Genomic DNA, 20,742 nt, shown 5'->3' with positions numbered 1-20,742 from the left:
ATGTTAGCAGGGCAGATCTATAACTATCGTGAACATTAGAAAGTATTCACAAGAATACAAATAGAAACTTTACCTAATGAATTTTGCAAAAAAAAAAAAAAAAAAAAACAAGCTTAGAACCGAGACTGACAAACTGCCTCTGCACTCACAATAGCTCTTTTAGAACACAAGACAAATTTTATTGCATTGATGGGTATTAGTCACCCATTCACTTTCCATTTCTCCCAGAAAAACTAGATTTACAGCAATTTAACAATTGGGGATTGAAAGAAAATTTACTTTGTCACCAGTAAAATTCTTCCCCAGTAATGCACAGCAATAAGGGAATGTGGATAAATGCGGACTCAAGAGAATCTTATTTCACACAAAATTTTATTAATACTAAGTATACATCAGTCTTAAATGAACAGTCTTACAAATATGAACGAAAGTATTACAACACATGAACAAAAGTAGTCATCAACATTGCAGTTTGAGAAACAGAATAAACAAGGCAAAGAAAAGTCTTCACTTCTCTGCCGTATGCTTCACAGCCGGAGCGTTGGTGTGGGCAATCGGTACGACACGCTCGCCTCCTTTCAAGGCCTGGAGAGCAAAAGAAAAGCCAAATGAAAAAGTAACCCAACATGAAGCTAGTACTATTGCAGTCCAGTTAAACACTTGGACAAAAAAAAAAAAAAAAGGGGGGGGGGGGGGCAGATACATATAAACAACACCATCTTAATTTCTGAACCAAGCAACTGTTAGGCACAGAGGCAGTACTGCATAAATAACTGTCCTACAAACACCTGAAAGTTAAACCTCGTAAACCACAGCAAAAGAATTATCCTAATTTCTTTGGGTGCAAAAAAAATTCATGGAACTTAGTGCTACACAGTTGCAATTGTGAACCTGCTATAAAGCTAATACCATCATGTAATTAAGGAAATGAGAAGCCACTGAATTCAATAACCGATCTAAAAGCATTTGCACCAGCCACTGCAAAATTAATACTTTGACAAAGTATAAAGTAGTGTCATTTGGAAAAATTCCAGACAATCACAGCAAAGTTAGCCAGAAATATAATTAACTACCTAGCATAAATTTCATACCTAACCCACATTTTGAGCGACATTTCACATTAAATCTAGTACCCAATATACACAGGCTAAAATTGTCAAAATTAACGAAGTATGATCAATAGAAACTTTAATCTAGTAGAACCTCAGTAACAAACTTTAAGGGACTGTTGTGTCCATTAGTAATACAATTTTATGAAAAAATGTACGAACTTCAAAAACAATAAAATTGCACTATGTTAGGAGTTGGTAAAATGTGTAACTTAACTAGCTTATAATAAGCTTGCTAGAAAATAAAATTTATAAAATGGAAAAAATGTTTTAGCAAAACTATCACGAACTGAAAAATCATTTAGGAGGTACAAAAACACGAAAAGGGACCCAACACCATTACGAAGCTTTCATACTAAACCCATCTCCTGTACAAGATTTTACCAAGTTGAAGTTCTAGCCAGAATTACAGAACTAGCCCTTCAAAGTTCTGAAACCAAAGTCAATATTGCCTGCAACACTCGAGCCTTCAACTCGGCCCCTACAAGGCAGCAGGGCAACCCACCTCCTGCTTGGGGGCCGCGATGCTGAGGACTCCATCCGAGGACAGGGTGGAGGTGACAGCCGCCGGGTCCACGCCATCTGGCAGAGTGTAGCGGCGCTGGAACTCTCGGGTGATGTAGCCGTGCTCGTCCTTGCGCTCCTCATGCTTGCCCTCCACCACCACACAGTTGTCCACCGTCTTCACCTTGATCTCCTCCGGCCGGAACTGCTGCACGTCCACGTTCACCTGCCAGCACGAGGGTCCCGCCACAGCTCACTCGCATGAAGCAACACGGAACCCTGCCTGCCATTCGCTCTTATCCTTCACTGTGATGTATCGAAAATAATGTTTACTCACAAGAATCCTACACTGAAAGGGCACAGACACCCAACGAAATATCTCTGGCTAGAACCATGGGGGGTATACAACAAATTAGCATTTTGTATTACTAGTCTGACACTGGGCCAAGTCCATAAATGACAACCAAAAAATTCTAGAACTTTTCAGAACAATCCAGTGTAAAACTTATTCAATTGAAATATAACCACACACCCGAACACCCTACCCCATCTTCAACCTCAGTACTAAATAAAATCTTTTTTTTTTTATCAGCAGTCCCCAATTGATATAAAAATTCAGACTGCTCTTGATCTCAAACTTACACAATCATTATCCAGGAGACTTGCTTCAAATAAGTATTACAAATTTAATATGGTAAAGAGCAGTTTTGTTATGTCAACCACATTAAAAACCACTAAGAAACAGACAACACTATTGATTGGTCAAGTCAACCACATTTTATATTTGGAATTCAAATTTCATTTTTCAGTATTTTGCAATATGTTAGTTTGACAGGGTATCTATCCAACACAATAATGAACTAATTGTAAACCGCGAGTTACACCTGAAGAAAAGACTACCCAACAAGTCAGATTTAAAAAATATTAGCGTTTCGTGGAAATTTATGAAAACCTATATAGACCAATCACCAACAAGTTAAAAGTTAATACAAACGAAAACACTACCACAGGTTACACGTACAATTTTAAAAACTTACCTTGAACTGATTAGGATCGTCTACAATTCCGGCAGCTGGGATCATCTTGTTCAGCTCCTGCTCCATTCGGGCCAATTGACGAAGGGGTCTCTCCCAGTACCTGGGCCTCGCAAGTTCGGAGTTCAGGAGCCCCATCCCGAAGTTCTGATCGAACAGTGACATGGGGCGATAGAAGTCATCAATAGCATCACGGAAAACGTACGGCAGCATAGACATCTGCAAACAAAAACAAAAAATTCAAAACTATAATTCTGACAAGTCAGATTTTTTTGGCATGCAAACAAATAAAATCATACTACTAACGTTACCTTCAGACTTCTTCGTACAAGGATCTGCAACGAACGTAAGCTTCTCTATCAACAACCTCACGCAGGCTTCGGCTTCAAACTGAATTCATTTGGGCGCTGGCTTCTTATATATAGCTAGCCAGAACCCAACGTTCTTTACTGGAATATTCTCTGCTAGTCTTGCAACTTCGGCCAAAGCCTACCTTCTAGAAGCTGCAAGTTCAACTCATTTGTACTCTCTCGTACAATCACGGCCTACCTTCTAGAAGCTGCGAGTTCAACCTATTCGTACTCGTACGATAATCTGTTTACCTATTCTGAAGTTGTTGCCACCATTATCACCACAGAAAAACCCATATTATTCAATTTAAATTTTCTGTTGGCTTGCTAATTAACAACAGTATGTTTTATTAATTTATTATTCCATATTTTTGTTTCGAATAAAATACAAACTACAAACCGCGGTAAACTACACAAGCTTCAACTGTCAACAAATTTCAGAACAAATTATAAACGATATAATTTGCAAACAACAACATATACGCAAGCAGAAAGAAACGATAATGATTTTAATTACAATACAGAGGTAAATACTTTTTAACGTTTTGTGGAAGTCTTGAATTTGCAGACAGAAGGCGTGATAATTACGAAAATTATATTATATGGATGGTAAGGAATTTTTTTTATTATTCTTTAAGAGGGTTTTGTGAAACTCAAAGTAATTAACGATATCGTGAGAATGGTCGCTGGTTAGTTTGGTTAGCTCCATTAAAAATACATAAAAGTATTATGGTTAGATACATTTAAAATACCGTAAAATAATTTCAGTGTTTGTTTATGAACCACCAAATTGTAACGTAGCAAACTTAACATAACCAATTGCATAATCTTGAAGGAGAACTACTTTTATAAAAAAAAAAATCAATTCCTAAATGCTCTTAAGTACCTGTGGTTGACCCTGCGGAATAACCTGGGATGAGCAAAACTGGTTCAGGGGAGGAGGGTAATGGAAAAGCCAGTCTCCTCGTTGGTTAGAAATGACGGAGTATGCGGCTGTTACTGGGATCCTTAACTAGTGACTGTGGAAAGGGAGCTGGAGAAGGTGCAGCATATAGTGGTGAGGTGGAGGAGAAGGGATAGGGGGACTGAAGGCAGCTGGGAACCACGGTGCACAGAGGTGGGTATAAAGAGCGGAGAGATCACGGGTGGAAGCTCCGGAGGGAATGGAGTTAGACGGAAAGTGAGAGGCATGCCTTCCTAGTTAGGACTGGGAAAGAGTGGAATGGGCTGGAGGAAGGAATGCTGGCGGGGAGAAATGCAAGGGACATCAAGGAGGACTCCGTGCCACTGGGTGAAAGCCCAGTTGTTAGTGTAAAATCAAATCAGTCAACCTATGCATCAGCCTGCGGTCATAGGGTCTCGTCCATTCTGCACTTGTTAGTTCGAGATATGGGCACCACCACATGTTTAAAGGGCACACGGACCCGATGGAGACTCTACAGGATCGTGACGTCGCCCATTTGTGGTCGAGACTCGAGATGCCCTACTTACTCCTACCCAAACTTTGCAGACTTGGTCCGCACTGAGTGTCAAGCACGCTGTTTATATGTTATATTAGAACACTGCGTGGGCTCTTAAGATGTCCCACAAGCTTTTTACTGTAGATGGTTGACATGTCATAAAGAAGTGAAATGGTTTACCAGACACGTATTTATTGATGACCTGACATGTTTATTTGTAGTGTGATATTAAGTTTTTTTGTCCAGGATCTTTCAGCATACTTAATTAAATAAGTAAGCATCATGTCATAAAAGATCAATATACACACACTCATTCCATCAGGATAATGGGATAAAATTGGATACACAATGCAGAACAATCACCAAACGTGTAATTGAAGGTTTATTGGGAAATCAATCAAAACAAATGAAAACAGTAATTTTCAAAGTGTGTGGTTTAATGCTCAATGATTGTTGCTTCAGTGATGCGTTGAATCAAGTGGAGGCTGGGCCGAGCCAGCTGTGAACTCGAGGCGAGCGTCAGCCGTCCAGACGTCTCTCGCAGATGAAGGGCAGCTTGATGTAGCACTCGACATCGAAGTACTCCGCCTGCCGGGTCATGGCGATGCAGTCCTGGCCGGGGGAGTCGCCGCGGCCGTAGTTGTTGGGTTGGCCGTCCTGCCAGCGCAGGTAGCCCGCATCCTGGAGTGGCACGTCTGTGGCAAGACGCATCTCAGGCTGAACATTCTGAACTCACTTTCTTTAAGATTTTTAATTTTATGTCTTTGTCGACAACAAACTCATTGGAGGAATGCAAACACTATATGTACCTACAAGATAGGGCCCCGCTTTCTTTAAATAACCATCCCGGTATTTCCCTGGAGTGATTTCAATAAACCTAGGGAAACCAAAATAAGGATGCATGGACAGGAGTCAGTCACGAGTTCCCCCAATGCTAGTCCAACATTTTACTGTTACACCATCTCGCTTCTGTATGTAGTTAAACCTTAATAATAAAACCTGAAAGGGAAATAATTTTGCCACAGTACAATAAAGATGTTTGTAACAAAATTCAACCACAATTGTTTTATAATTTTAAAAGCAAATTTAATTTAAAACTTACACACAATTTTGTACCGTACCAAAAGCACTACTTTTTGTACGGGATCGTTAAATACAAATGAAGATAGCTAACACAAAATCTGTGAGTGAGTCTTTCAGTACTTGCCAGAGATGTGTAACAACTAACCTCAGTAACGGGTAAATTAATGTGTTCTCATGTTGGAACTACACTTATAATGATAAAATTGTACAAAATGTAATGTAGAATTCCTTAAAATACTGCAACGTGAGAAGCATTTTCAAAAAATGTGTTTTCAACAACATTTCTTGATAAAATCACGTGTAGTGTCCGCACCTGCCGTTAGAATTTGCTGCTGCAGCACTACGTTGACTATCAAATCATTTGAATTGCAGAGCGAAAGGTTAAACTATTTATGTACTGAAATAGCTCCGATAAAAGCAAAAAAAAGACTTGAAAAAACACCACACCTCGGCTTTGGACCAGGTTCTCGACGAGGGATGTTATTAAATTTAATGTCCAGCTTGTTAAAAATCGTTACACAGTTAATACAATAAAGTTTCCTGTAGTATTTGTGAACTTTATTCTTGCCATTTGCCAGAGGTGGCAGCACCGGTGTTACACAGTACCATCACGTGCGACTTATGTTCCATTCACGGAATTATTTATACCAAATGCTGAATACTGAGAGCTAATAGTAAAAATAAAAACTCCAACTCCCATATTTTTATGACCTAATTTTTAGCCACATTGTATTATAGCCTGGTGAGAACATGAAACTTCCACAATTTACTGTTAAATTTAAGCTTTGCAGCTTCCTGTGGATGTTGATATTTGTTTGCCCAAATTTTTTCTCTCCCTCCCTCCCTCCCTCCCTCCCTCCCTCTCTCCCTCCCTCCCCCTCTCCCCCCTCTCTCTCTCCCTCCCTCCCTCTCTCTCCCCCTCCCTCTCTCTCTATCTCTCTCTATCTCTCTCTCTTTCTCTCTCTCTCTCTCTGTGTGTATATATATATATATATAATAGAGAGAGACACACACACACACACTTATAATTTTTCTATTGCCCTGCAAGTGTGTGTTAAGATAAGTGGTGTGTCCAGCTGTCAGCTAGAACGTGCAGTAGCGGTGGACACGTGACACGCACCGTCCACAGTGACGTAGACGCCCTCGTGCTCCAGGTCGCTGGCGCCCATGAAGGCGGCGTAGTCGTAGTGGGCGCCGGGCACGGAGGGGTGCTCCTGGAACAACCGGCGCAGGGCGGCCGCCTCCGCCTCGGAGCCGATGACCGCCAGCTGCGCGGCCTCCGTGTAGCACGTCTTGAGCGCGCCGTACCAGGTGAGGGGCAGGGCGTGGAACTTGTAGTAGCCGAGGCCGGCCACCGGGCGGTAGCCCTGCACCTGGAGGGCTGCCCCCTCGTCGCCGCCCGCGGAGGCCCTCGTCTCGCCGCTCACCGTGGACACCCCCGAGGACCCGGGCCCGGCGGGGGGAACTGCAACACCGCGTCGCTCCCGTCATGCCGGCTTCCCAGTGCCTCGGGGTCAGGCTGTCGAATATCTCAAGCAGTGTTGTTTTTCTTTTAAAGAGTTTTTTCGTGAAAATTTTTTTATTATTATTTGAGTACATCATCTGATAAACAAATTAACATTTTCCAAAGTACAAAAATCTATCCAGAACAAACAAATTCGGTAAAACTTGAACAAAAACTTAAATTTGCAAATTCTTTAAACATAGTACTTCCATGCTTTTCTTGGATTTAGTCTGTTAACGGAATCTTAAAAGCATTTCTCGTAAAAGGCCGTTCATACTTATGCAAAGAAAATGTGTAAATACCAAAGTACAACCACTTTCCCACCCGTCAAACTGGGAGCTTCACTGTAGGCTGATTTGCAATGTGGATGGTGCATCTGAAAGTGTTACAAACATGCAACAAAACCAGTGATAAAGGTCAGCTTACGAGTTACAAATCTCGCCAACTGTAAAACAAGTTTTTGAATTTCATTACTTTACAAAGTGATCAGTGATACATATTCCAGTAAGATTGTTATTGACTTATTAAAGCAATTTAAACTTAAATTTGTTTTGAATAAATATTTAATTATTTTTAAAAAAAAGCTTCTCTAAGGAAAAAAGTAATAAGTAGGATTATCTGCAATAAATGCTGAAATTATTATTATTATTAGCATAATAACATTTGCTATTATTTCAGGTCTTGGCTGAAGATCTCTCTACTTCCACTGCTGAAAGGAAGGTTAATATTAACATTTTACTCTCATGATATTACTATGTATTTTTATTTGTACACAAATTCACAAAAACTAAGAACAAACATTTGCCAAAATTACTAGTCAAGGGAAGCTTAGTGAACACTATGGATACTACATGTGTAGAGCATAAATATTGCTGTCATGACCATCCTACCACATAAAAAATATAAAATAAATCTAACTTTGCTTGTGAAGCACTGTAAAACATAGGGACTGATTCAATGCCTTTACAAGAGTCATAGACACAAGTGATTGTGACTTGTAGATTACATTGCCTATGTTATAATAATACAAAATTATGACAAGCGTATTTGAAATGCTGATCTGTATATGAATATTTTCTCAGCTGTGTTTTCAGATTAAAAATGTGACTGGTCAAGATGACCCACTGTAGCCACTAAACACAGGAAGTTAGAAAGAACCAGATATTAAAAAAAAATTTAATGCTTGGAAGGTGTACACGTACATTATTGCCCATTGCAAGTACAATTGCATATTTATGGTACAGTGTAAATCAAAAGTTATAACTTACTTATTACAGTTGCATAGAGGTGAACCTTTTCTCCATCTTCGCTTGCCTCAATCCTCTGGTTGAAATCCATTTTCCACGGACTTGTCCCATTTGCTTCTTCCGATTCTCCCTCATTTGCAGTGTGTGAAAAATGAAGCTGTAAGGATGAGAAGAAAAAAAATTAGACAAATTTTTCATTATTTTCGTGATTGTTCGCAGTTTATTAATTTAGTGAATGAAAATGTGTTCTGATTATGATGTGTTCTTCCCTTGTTGTGGGACAGTGTTGGGACAGGATGTTCAAGTTCGTAAACTACCCTGACAAGGGATGGGGAGACTTATTGCCACCCATGCTATCATGTCAGAAGTATCACGAGCGTCTATCCACCACATTCCACACAGGGTTTTTTTTTTTTTGTTTCTTTTTAAATATTTCTAATCATTATGAATATTAAACAAACAGTTGAAATTGCAGTTTCATAGTTTGCCAAGATTCAACCACATTATGATTTCTTTAAGAAAATAAATCCTAGAAGGGTGTGTATATTTAAAGAATTTTTAAATTAAAATTTTGTTTTTCTGGATAGAATTTTGTAATTTAGAAAATATTTATTTTGTTTATCAGGAATAGTTTCTTAACAAAAATGAATTCACAAAGCAGAAGAAAAAACATTTTAATATAAAAATAATAAATATTTATAATAAAACATCAATTATTTTTGGTAAAAAAATATTTTTTTTTCTGGTTTCTAACTATGCATCTTTAATATGTTTTCAGGTTCTCACATGATAGATTAATAATCATATACTGTTAAGAGCAGCCAATTTTTTTGTCCTCAATGTCTATGAGTTATAATATGTTCAAACAGAAGCAATATTCATTATATTGTGGGAATTATCATAATTTTTTTTTTTTTCTATATTTCAAAAAACCTTCCCCATTTCTACCTTTTTGGCCAAATTTTTTCCATTAACAAACTCGTCTGTGATTTTCCATTACAATATTTTAGGTTTCAGTTTGGAAGTGATTTGTGCAAAATTACGGCAGTTATTGTGTCCATAAAATCTTGATGTATGTATATACAATACATATATAAAAAAAATTTCCAGAAGTTATACCATGGTAATCACTACAATAGGTAGTATTTTTTTGTTTTAATTTACCTAAAGAAAAAATAGTGTAAGGAAATGCTGGGGTGGACTCGCTTACTAAACTAACCTTTGCTTAATCTTACGAATCTTATGCATCAGTATTTCCGTAAACTGATTAGACTAGAGCTTCGTGATCTAAAACCAGCTCACAACAAATTAGCTTCCACAGAGGTTGGCACAAAATGAGTAGTGGTGCCTGTGTTGTGTTTGCAGCTTAATTTTTGTGCATAACCGTTTGAAATGTATGGTATAAGATGGCAGTCATCTGTCTTGTTACCAAGAGACCAAGTGCTTAGGGCTGTGGGAATCATGTACTAGCGGGCAGATGCACGCAGACTTGCGCAAGTTACTGACAGCCAAGGCCAAAGTCGCTGATGTAGATAACCTAATGTCCATGACTCTTAACATTCAAAGGGCATGTTTATTTTTGTTTTGTAGTCACTTAGAGGATGTGCACAACTGAACTACATTATTTAACAGGTTTTCAATTTCATTTAAAAGTTTTGGACCTAAATTCTATACAGAATTATTGTTTTATATTTTCTTACACTGTCACCTGAACATGAGACTAACTGACCTTATATTATTTACTTTCGCAAATTGAGTGTTTTTTATTTTTCTTTAACGTGGTTTTCAAAAAAAAATGGTTGTCTGTAAAGTCAGTTCACGGACGATAGTTTAACGTGACAACGTAATAACAAACATTGATGAAATGATTGCATACTTTTATGAATAAAATTGAATCATTTTTATTGAATTATCACTATTTTGTATGGATACAAAGAAGGAGTGAAATGAAATCTACAATTTAATTGATAAATTTACTTTTATTTGTACTCATTAATTCAAATATGTTTATTACTTTAACGAAGAGATTATTTTAACTATAACTTTTATACATGTTTGCTATTTAACTTCTTCCAATCTGTGTTATTCTGTTAAGGATAGGACGATGATAGGAAAAGTAGGAAACGAATGGGAGTGTTTCAAGTTTAATGTGCCTCGAAAAAGTCAAATCGATGGTTGTTCCAATCGAGTAGAAGAGAGATAGATGCGGCGCAAGCGTACAATGAGCGTAATGGGACAATGTGCGTAATGGGACACTTTTTCGTGCATGCAGCCAGCATTCATAGATTTATTAAACGTCACTTCAAAAAACACTCCCCCACAGGGTGCAAAGGCTTCTGGCGGAGGAGAACTTGTAAAAGGGTGTTGAGCCCCTAAGTAATGGAAGAAATAATGGTGGAGACAGAAGAAGAGAAAAAAGAACTTTGAGGTAATTATTTTGAAAAGCTGCTGAACCCAGGTGGAAATGAGAATGCAGAAGAAACAGATCAGCAAAGAGTATTTTCAGATTTGCATTATGAGGATATCACATGGAAAGAAGTAGAGGAAGCACTGAAGAATGAAGAATGTAAATCGCTCCAGGGACATATGAGCTAACAGCATAAATGATAAGAGTAGCAGGATAAGTAGGGATTCAATAGCTGTATAGAGTGATGAGGTGTGTTGGGAGAGAAAAATGCATACCAGAGGACTGGAGCAAAAGGGTAATAATGGTGCCAGTTTTTAAGAAAAGAGACAGGGAAAGATGTTAATACTATAGGGGGATCACTTTGATGTAGTACTAATGTGCAAAGTTGTATGAGAAGATCTTGGGAAAGAAGATAAGGAAGGACATGACAGGGTTCTTGCATTGCTATCTGTTATGTTGAAAGAATTTTTGAACATCTATTAAATACTCTTTTATTTCTTTTATAAATATATTGTTTATTTTAATCCAAAACTGTTGGGTTAAAGGAAGATAGGTGTTGAAATGTTTTTGTTCGCCTAAATAAAGTACATAAGTGGAGTAATATTATATAAGCACACATACACTACTGAAGCTATATTATATAGAAATTATAGTGACTCGTTGTTGCATTTCGTGGATGTGGTCGTACTTTGGCATTCCAGTGTCCGCTTGCGTTGCGTCCGCTCACCACCGAGAAGCTTGCTTCAGTGTAAGTGTGCTTCGGCTCCACAGAATTAAACTGCACTGCTTGGCAGACTGCAGTGTGGGCTGTCAGCAGGACTGCCAACGCCGAAACAAAGACCCAGCAGCGTCCCATTGCTGGCACACTCCCTGAGAAATACAGTTTTTTACGTTTGGGATAGAGTTGGCTATTATGCTTCTGCAAATCCACTTTTTTTTTTTTTTAATTTGAATCAAATTTCAAATTGACAATAAATTTATGTACAAATATCAAATATTTCTCTAATTAAATTTAAACATACCTTGAAACTTTTTTTTTTTTTAATGCTTCACAGGGTTCTAAGAAACATTTGTTGCAAAATGCAGTAAAATAAAATGAGAGAAATAAATATATGGAGCAGTTGTTTGAAATGCAAAAAAATGTAAAAAAAAATAAAATTCTTTTTTTCCCCCAGTCAGAATTTATGTTTGAGAACTTTTGAGTTAATCTAACTGATTAAAAATAAAATGGAGTATTTCAATAAGTTTTAATCATAATCATAGATTGTTTGTTACGTATAAAAAGGATGTTACCAAAAAAAAATATTGTTACAAAAAAAAGGTAATATTATCAAAAACTAATTCTAACTTCTCATTATATTCTTCTTAGCATCATACATGTTACTTTTTTTTTTTCATTAATGAGTTTCACTTGCTGTATCTGCTGGTAACTAATAATAATTTTAATAAAATATTTTTAGCTATGCTGGATATTTTGTTTGAGTACCTACATCACTCAGATTCCCCTTTGAGAGGTAACAGGCTTTAGACCAATAAACCTAAATAATATTAACAATAATAATAATAATGTGAGAGAGTTTCAGTACTCGCCAGTGATGTGCAAACATCTATTCTCGGTAACGAGCAAATCCACATATTCTCATGTTGCAGATAAACTTATAATTAGAGACTGGAAAAATTAGCGGATTCATTTCGCGATAGGCTAAAATTCAAATACACATACCTCTAAGCTGCTTTTGTTATTGGCTCACTATTCATTCGGACGACTCTGGGCCAATGGGAAATACTTAACTAAAGAAGTATCGTATCACAGGCAAACCATTTGAGACGACTCACAAGTCAGCAACCAATGAACAGCCGTTATTTTCCCGAGTATACGGAGAACTGTGTAGTCTATCCTGAAGGTCATCGAAAATGTGAATTTTTCCAGTCCCTACTTATAATACGAAATTTGGTCACAAAATTAAACATAGAATTCTTTGAAATAATGCTTGGTATGAGAAATATAACTGTAAAAAACTTTGTCTCTTTTTAAAAATTAACTATAATTATGTTTAGCAAGATGGTATTATTGATTTCTGAGAGCTAGCTGAACAACAGGAGTACCAAACGTGCACCCATGTAAATGCCTCAATGCTGAACCTGTAACATTTCCCCTTAAACTGGAATTATCATTGCCTGTGTTTATGATGTTATACTTTGTTAGCTGTTGAGGGTGAAATTTTAGAATGCACCAGAAATGCAATGAAATAAGCGCACATTACACAAGGGAAAGTGAACAGGTTGATAGTCCAGTGTGCATGCATAAACTGCTGTAGCCACGAGCCGAAGTCGTCGAGATGTGGACCCAAATGTGGCAAAATGCACCTGGTATATATTAACTTTCGTGAACATAGAGCATGTACTAAGCGTATTGTCATGCCAAAGTAAACTTTATGGTTGTGAAACTATCCTGGAATACAGTTTGTAAACTTGAATAGTCATAACAAGATATAATCGCAACATTAAAAATACCTGTAATTCATTAGCCAGGAAAATTATGTTGGAACAAACATGTCAAAGATATTTAACATTTTGTTGGTTCTCTAAAGCATTACGAACGCAGCACTATCTTGTAAAGTACACATTTTTCGAACCAAAAATTGCAGTCCAATAGATAAATTAGATGTTTACACATCAATAAATTAAACAAAAAAAAAGACATGGTTCTAAAAAGAAAGAAAAAACCTCTTTGTACAGACATGTTTCATTGGGTTTTTCTACCTCATTCGACAGTGAGGTAATAAAAAATCTTGTCTTTATAGCTGGGGTGTACACAATATAGGGAGATTGTCATTCCTTAAAACAAAAAATTCTGCTTTATGCTCCTGCTTGCAGCAGAACGTGTTTTGATTTCTTGTCTGTTTGTAGATGTGTTGTTTTACTATTTATATAGCTCTTTAAAAAAGTGAATCACTAAAATCCATACTACACAGTAGTGTACACAATGAAACAATATCGGTACTTGAAAGTTCAGTATTTACTGCTGTGTTCCAGGGTTGCATGAAGTGAGTGCAGTTTACCTGCGAGTGGAAATTTGCTGCAGGCAGACAAGGTGACGTTACTGAGCGGCTCGGCAGGAGTGGTTCAGCGAGGTTGTGTCGATCAAGTGGCGACAATTGACGTCTGCTCCACTCTGGTGCCGAGGTCATGGCCTCGTGACCTTTAAACTTGCTCGTGATTAGAACAGTTTCTGATCGCAGTACGTCAGCCGATTTGAGCAGTTTCGTAGCTGTGGAGCTAGACTTTCGCCCAGCATTTAATTAATTCAAAACTTATAAGATACTAATTTTACCTCAACATATGAAAAATCCAAAACCATTAAATTTGTCTTCAAATTATATTTTATGACTCAATTGGTAAGCTTTTGCCATTTTACTTCTTGATGACTTATAACATAACTAAAGACAATCTTTTGATAGAACGTTTTGCATCATTTATTTAGTTGAATGTTTTTGTAATCACTGTGGAATTACCATTAATAATAATGCCAAAATAAGCACACTTTGCCTATCAAAAATCCCCCTTTTTTATTCTTCTCAAATAAAAATGAAAAAATTGAGGAGAATGTTAATTTATGGTTTGTAAAAAAGAAAGTTTTTTAATTTAAAAGAATTTCTTAATGTTTTATGGAGACTTAATTAAGAGAATGGTTTATATGAATTAAATGTTTGGTGCAAGTATTCTTGGTTTTTTTTTTCAACACGTTGTATGTTTATATATTATTAATGCCAATTTCATTTTCAAAATAGAACATTTTGATGTTATTTGTTAATTTTTTTTTTTTAATTCAGTTTATTTATGAATAAATATTTTATTCAATATTAGCTAATGCCTGGCATGCGTTGCAATGCCTCATTCTATTTTTATGTGAGTGTGTGTGTGTGTTTATATATCACTGAGTATCTCTAGCTCTCTTCTCTATATATCTATATCAGTCTCTATTGTAAAATCACAGTATTACAAGGTACCTACCAAAACTGTGGATTTTTGGTTTGTTGGTATTTTAAATTGCCGTTGCCTAGCTAGAAAACGTAATTAAGTACTTGGTTGACAACTGCAGAAAGCTTATTTACAAACTGTTTTATGTTTCTAAAGTAATTTAAAGGTATTTCAAAGACTTTGCCGCAGTGCTGTTTGTTTAAATTCTTATTTTATTGCCATTTCTATTCATTAAATGCCATTTTCATTTGATTCCCTGGACAGTGCCTTATGATTGGCTGACACTTGCCGGCGTCTCTAATGAAGTGCCTGGCGCCAAGAATCGTGGGAAAACGAAAGTTTCAGACAGCTTGACCCAGTGTTGCTTCCTGTCAGGAGGTCCTGACAGAAGCTTGTCTTTGTGAAAATAATTGCAGTGTCCTTAACATTTTAGTGTTATATTAAAGTTTATTTATGATATGTAATTTGTATTCCAGAAAATTAAATAAATTAGAAATATGATTATTCTGGAGGCTGAATAGAGCAAAATGTATGTATTTATGTGTGTGTGTGTGCGCGCGCGCACGCGCGTGCGTGCGTGTGTGCGTGTAAACAGCATGTCTAGGCCTATCTTCTAATGAAGGTGTGGCTGATCGTTCATTGGTATTTTATTTTTGAGTAATGATTGGCGAATTGCAATCTGTCACACTGTTGTCTAGCTTAGCTGTCTTGTTGGTGTGTATGGCTGGAGCTCGTGATAAACAGGATAGTTTTGCTTTCGGATGGTTAGGAATTCTGAGCTTGAGTTCCACGAGCAGGCTCCTGAGAAGGGTCCGACCCAACTAGGATACTCCCGGGGTAATTAAACCCAATTTTTTTCTTAATTGTAAAAGGTGCCATCTGCCGGTGGGTTTTCTTGGTATATTTGGTATTCCTCTTTACTGCACTAATGAATGCATTTCATCATTCAACTCGCTGTGGTACTGTTCAACCATCTCTAAAGGCAAGATGTTATAAATATAAATAGTAAATTATTCATTCCATAAATCGGACCTAGATCATCCTGGGCCTCAAGCCACCCATCTAAAACTGCTCATATCTTTACCCCCCAAACCTACACTAACAGTGGCGGACCTAGACTCTGCGGGGCCCTGAACAATTTATTTCAGCGGGGCCCTTGTATCTCAGCGGGAGAGGGGGGGGGGGGGGGGTAACTTATCAGACTGGATTATGGAATACCACTGGGGAAAGGGGGATTTGTGGTCACTCTCCCGGAAAATTAGAAAATTAAACTTTTGAGCCTACATGGAACCTAAATTTCGACGATGGTAAAGAAATTTTCTCTCGTCGTAAATCGTAATTGGGTTAGTTTTATAAAATGCATACAATTTAATCCTGGTTAAATCTGGTCATTTTATAAGTCTATAAAAGCTGTGAATATTTTTAAATGTGAAATAAAAAATATATAAAAAATCAAAAACAAAAACTAATATTTCTTTTTTTTTTTTTTTCATTTACATAAATACGATATTTTAAACACCTGTAGAGTCTGCTACTGGCCACAGGGCAGAGACCTGCTGACGGGAAAGGCTAATCAGCTGCAGACATGCAAATATGCGCCGGACAGCAACTCACTGATGTTCAAGACCGAAGCGCTCCTGGAACTGTGGCACAACAACACGGAAATGCATACACAGGCGAGAACACCACCGGTGAACAACACGCCCTTGCTGGTCCACACCACACCGGCGACCCCCGCACCTCCGACCACCCACGCCAGCGACTGGAGCTCGCACACCGACCACACGGCGCACGTGCCGAAGACGACCGAGGTCAAATGCGTGTGGCCCGCCCTGGAGGACCTGGCATGAGACCTGCCACCCAGCAGAGTGACTCTGCCGGAGTTCGCAGGAGCCCTGCATGAGGACCCGAGGGAATTCCTGGGGCTGTGTGAAGCGCGCCTAGGGTGCCGGACGCACCAGTCCAAATGGACAGCGGGTAAGCGAACAGCAGCAAGGGACCGCCGGGAGCTGGTGGAGCATGTGGGGCAGGTTCGCAATGCAGTGGAGCGAATTTGCCAACACGTTCAACCACCGATTTGGGGATCGCCCCTTGTCGAGTGTTCTGCCCACTTCTATGGCACCCGGCAGAAGGATGGCGATGCAGTCGAGGCATTCATAGCCATGAAACTTCAACTGTTCCGCCGCATCTCACCTGGCACTGACCTGGCCGGGGCGCTGCACGTCATCACTGGCTTGGTGAGAGACGAGCTGCAGCCCTTCCTGCACCGCTGCCACGCCGGTTGCGTAGCAGAGTACGTGTAGGAAGCACGCGAAACAGAGCATAACTTTCAGCAGGCCTGCAAGCGCGGCCAGGCCGCCAACGCCCAAGGGAATGACAGCCCACCGGAAGCCCGACGGAACACGGCACCACGGGACACACCCTCATACCAACCCAGAGGACCACAAGCCATTGAGGCGCCCCCATCTCGGTGAGTGGAGCAACTCCCGCCGGACGCCGGAGCACGGCAAAAAGTCCCCCTGTGTCGCTTGGGGTGCCCGTGTGGCGAACGCCACTGGCACGGCGAGTGCCCGCGGGGATTCCGGGCAGCGCAACCAACCACACCGCCACGCTAGGAGGCGCACGCGGGACCACCTCCGCCACAAAGCGCCAGCCCGCCGGCGCCGGGAAACAGCTCCCGGGGGGCCGGGATTAGGGCGCCGTCCTCCAGCACAGGCCCACAGTCCCGCACTCGGAGAGGGACACGCCCTCCCGACCTTAGGACACCAGCGCCGCCCGCTAGACAACTTGATCCACATTCCCGTGGAGGTCAACGGATGGCCAGCCGCAGTGCTCGTCCACACCGGAGCGGGTAACGTATTCGTGCGCCCCTCGTTCGTGCCCGCCGACGTGTTGTGCCCGGGCGAATGATTGAAAATGCCGAGATCGTGGTGAGTACTCAAAAGTTAAACTGTTTTGTATCCGAAGTGGTAGTACAGGATTTGTGCGAGGAGGTGGTTCTGGGACTCCCCTGGCTAGCCCAGCAAGACGCGGTCTTGAAGCTGGGACCTCCCCGCCTCAACCTGGGATGGGCGGAGAGATATGTAGTGTAAGCCCTAGGACAGACGCCCCTCCACCAGGACACGGTATTGACCCCAGGGGACATGCGCCACGACATCCCCTTCCCCCCCCCCCCCCCCCCCCCCCCCTCTCAAACCAGGCTGAGGTAAACAAGGTCCTCGCTGCCCGACCCGAGGTGTTTGCTGTAAACGGACCCTTAAGGCGGACCACCGTCGCCGAACACCGCATCCCCACTCTGACCAATGACCCTGTGTTTGTCCCACCTCGCAACTACGGGTTCCGCGAGCAGCGGACCATCTGGAAGAAGGTGAACGAAATGTTGCACAGCAGGGTCATCGAGCCGTCACACAGCTGGTACAATGCGTGCATTGTGTTGGCCACCAAGAAAGATGGGACCAACCGGTTCTGTGTGGACTTCCATCTGTTAAACGCCGTGACCTTTTGCGACCCGCTCCCCCAGATTAGCATCGAGGTAGCCGTGGCCGGATTAGGAACGGCCCAGGTCTTCAGCACCCTAGACCTGAAATCCGGCTACTGGCAGGTGCCCATACGATGCGGGGACAGGGAGAAGACGGTGTTCACGGTGCCAGACGGGCGGAGGTTCGAGTTCCGAGCCATGCCATTCGGCCTGAAGTGCGCCCCTTCCACCTTCCAGTGCATGATGACCCAAGTGCTAGAGGGCTAAATCGGGCAGTTCACCCTAGCGTACCTAGACGTCGTCATCGTGTATTCGGAGAACTGGGAGGACCACTGCCGCCATCTGGCCTTGGTTATGTAGCGGTTTGCCACAAACTACCTGACAGCCAACCCAGCCAAGTGCCATCTTGGAGCCACCGAAGTCGACTTCCTGGGCTACGTGGTCAATGCGGAGGGGAACCGACCCCAACTAGGTCACCTCCAACAGATCGCAATGGCAGAAGTCCCACGCAGCTGCAGCGCTTCATTGGGTTGCTAAACTGGCTCATAAATTACATTCCAAACTTTTCCCAAGTCATCGAACCCCTGACAGACCTGTTGTCACCCCAAATCCGCTACCACTGGGGCACGCCCGCTCAGGCGGCGTTTGAGGCCGTCAAAGGCGCATTCATGCGGTTCCACACTCTGGCCTGCATTGACCCGGAGCGCCCACTCGTCCTCCAGACAGACATAAGCACCCTGGGCACTGGAGCCGTGCAGTACCAGGTAGACGACCTCGGGGAGTGGCAGGTGATGGACTATGCCAGCACAAAGTACGGTTCAGCGGAGAAGCGGTACCACAGCAACGAGCAGGAGTGCTTAGTGGTAGTGTGAGCCATGAAAAAAAACCGCCCACACCTGGAGGGCAGGCATTTTCACCTCCACACCAACAACTGCTGCCTCACCTGGCTCCACACCATGCAGGGGAGGAAGGGGAAGCTGATCCATTGGGCGCTGCTCCTGCAGTCATAATATTTCACGGTAGAGCACGTGACAGGAGCAGAAAACCAGCTCCCTGACCTGCTCTCGCTCGAGCCAGACAGCAGTCGGAAGGTGCTTAACGAAGAGGAGTGGGATGTGATCCTGCCCCCCACCCATGCCAGCACAACTGCCGACGGGCTCCCTACCTGTACCCGCCTCACGATCGACGTGGAGAGGGCCGAAACCCAGCCCAGCACCGAGGCCGACCTAGAGCGGCGTGTTCTCACGGCACAGCAACGATCGCCAGACGCCGACCGATGCCGCGAGCTAGTGCATGGATGAGGCTACCCCTCCTGGCAGCTCCAGGACGACCAGGTCCAGAATAAGATACTGGTGGAGACGGACGGGTGGAAGACGTAAGTCCCGTCCGAGGCGCGTGAGGCAGCGCTGCGATTTTACCACGACCATGACCTCGCTGGACATCAGAGCTCGGACCAAATATGGAGAGCTGTCTGCCAGTACTACCACTGGCCGGGGGTGAACCGGGATGTCCGTGTCTAAGTCCGGGAGTGTGAGACCTGCCAGCACCGCAAGCCCTGTCGAGGTGACGGCACCCAACAGCAGCAGCCTCACCTGACGTCAGTGCATTCCAGATGCTCGCGCTGGACGTGATGGGGCCGTACCCCCGCTCGCCGCGGGGTAAGCGCTTCCTGGTGGTAGTGACACACATGTTCACCCACTGGACTGAAGCCTACCCCTGCGGCAACGCAAAGGTGGCCATCCATCATCGACGTCCTGACACGCGAGTTACTCGCTTGGTTCGGCTACCCGGAGTCCGTCCTGACGGACAATGGCAGCCAGTTCCTGGGGGCCCGGTGGAGAGGGTAGTGCCAAGAGGCACACATCATATACCACACCACACACTTCTACCACCCCAGGGCCAACCCGACCGAGCGCAGGAACCAAAACCTAAAGGTCCAACTTCGGCTGCACCTATGGGAGGACCACAAGCAGTGGGACCACCACGTTGCTGATGCACTGTTCTGCGTCCGACGGTGCATGAATGCGGCCACTGGGATGACTCCTGCGGAAATGACATAGGGGTGTAACCTGCCGCTACTCGGCGAGTTGGCAACCCACGGTGTTGCACACCCAGGAGAAAACCAGGAGGAGCGCAACCAACGACGCACCCACGAACACGACACGGCCCGAGTGCGACAAGCACACTACAGCCAGGAGATAACGCCACAGACTGTACGACCACCGACACAACTGCAGGCCAACAACCAGGTGTGCGCCCGGGCGTACCCCCTGTCGGCAGCGCCGTGCTACTACTGCGCCAGACTCGCCCCCAGCTTGGCGCCGAATCACAGAGGAGGTGAAAGTTTTCCTCCCTTGCGAGGCGGTCATGTTCGGCAGTCACCAACCACTCTACGCCGAGTCACGATGTGTGTCCGCGAGCAGCCTTCAATTTTGTTCCACCGATCATTCACTCCGCACTTGATTTAATAACGAAATATTTTTAATTCATTGCTGCTCACGTAGACTCGGAATGTATTTCGCGGATCACGCAATTTACGGCACTGGCCGACTCCAGACAACTAGTTTTCGTTAAGATCGCCGCCC

General features: G+C 42.3%; 2 protein-coding genes across 2 annotated transcripts; both read right to left on the bottom strand.

Annotated features, from left to right (window-relative positions):
• Positions 1 to 353: 353 nt before the first annotated feature.
• On the bottom strand, positions 354 to 3,432 carry LOC134532639 (alpha-crystallin B chain-like). The gene is made up of 4 exons (XM_063369282.1): positions 2,959 to 3,432; positions 2,651 to 2,866; positions 1,615 to 1,839; positions 354 to 585 (listed from the first exon to the last, which is right to left on the bottom strand). Exons 2-4 carry the CDS (start codon positions 2,864 to 2,866, stop codon positions 508 to 510), a joined length of 519 nt encoding a protein of 172 aa, XP_063225352.1. The 5' UTR covers positions 2,959 to 3,432; the 3' UTR covers positions 354 to 507.
• Positions 3,433 to 4,822: 1,390 nt separating this feature from the next.
• On the bottom strand, positions 4,823 to 13,879 carry LOC134532638 (hemolymph lipopolysaccharide-binding protein-like). Its single transcript, XM_063369281.1, has 4 exons — positions 13,761 to 13,879; positions 8,313 to 8,448; positions 6,661 to 7,005; positions 4,823 to 5,152 (listed from the first exon to the last, which is right to left on the bottom strand). Exons 2-4 carry the CDS (start codon positions 8,380 to 8,382, stop codon positions 4,977 to 4,979), a joined length of 591 nt encoding a protein of 196 aa, XP_063225351.1. The 5' UTR covers positions 8,383 to 8,448; positions 13,761 to 13,879; the 3' UTR covers positions 4,823 to 4,976.
• Positions 13,880 to 20,742: the final 6,863 nt, after the last annotated feature.

Source organism: Bacillus rossius, chromosome 6 (genome assembly GCF_032445375.1).
Source record: "Bacillus rossius redtenbacheri isolate Brsri chromosome 6, Brsri_v3, whole genome shotgun sequence".
NCBI lineage: Eukaryota > Metazoa > Arthropoda > Insecta > Phasmatodea > Bacillidae > Bacillus > Bacillus rossius.
The sequence above is the reverse complement of the archived record's forward strand: the minus strand, read 5'-3'. Positions and strand labels throughout refer to the sequence as shown.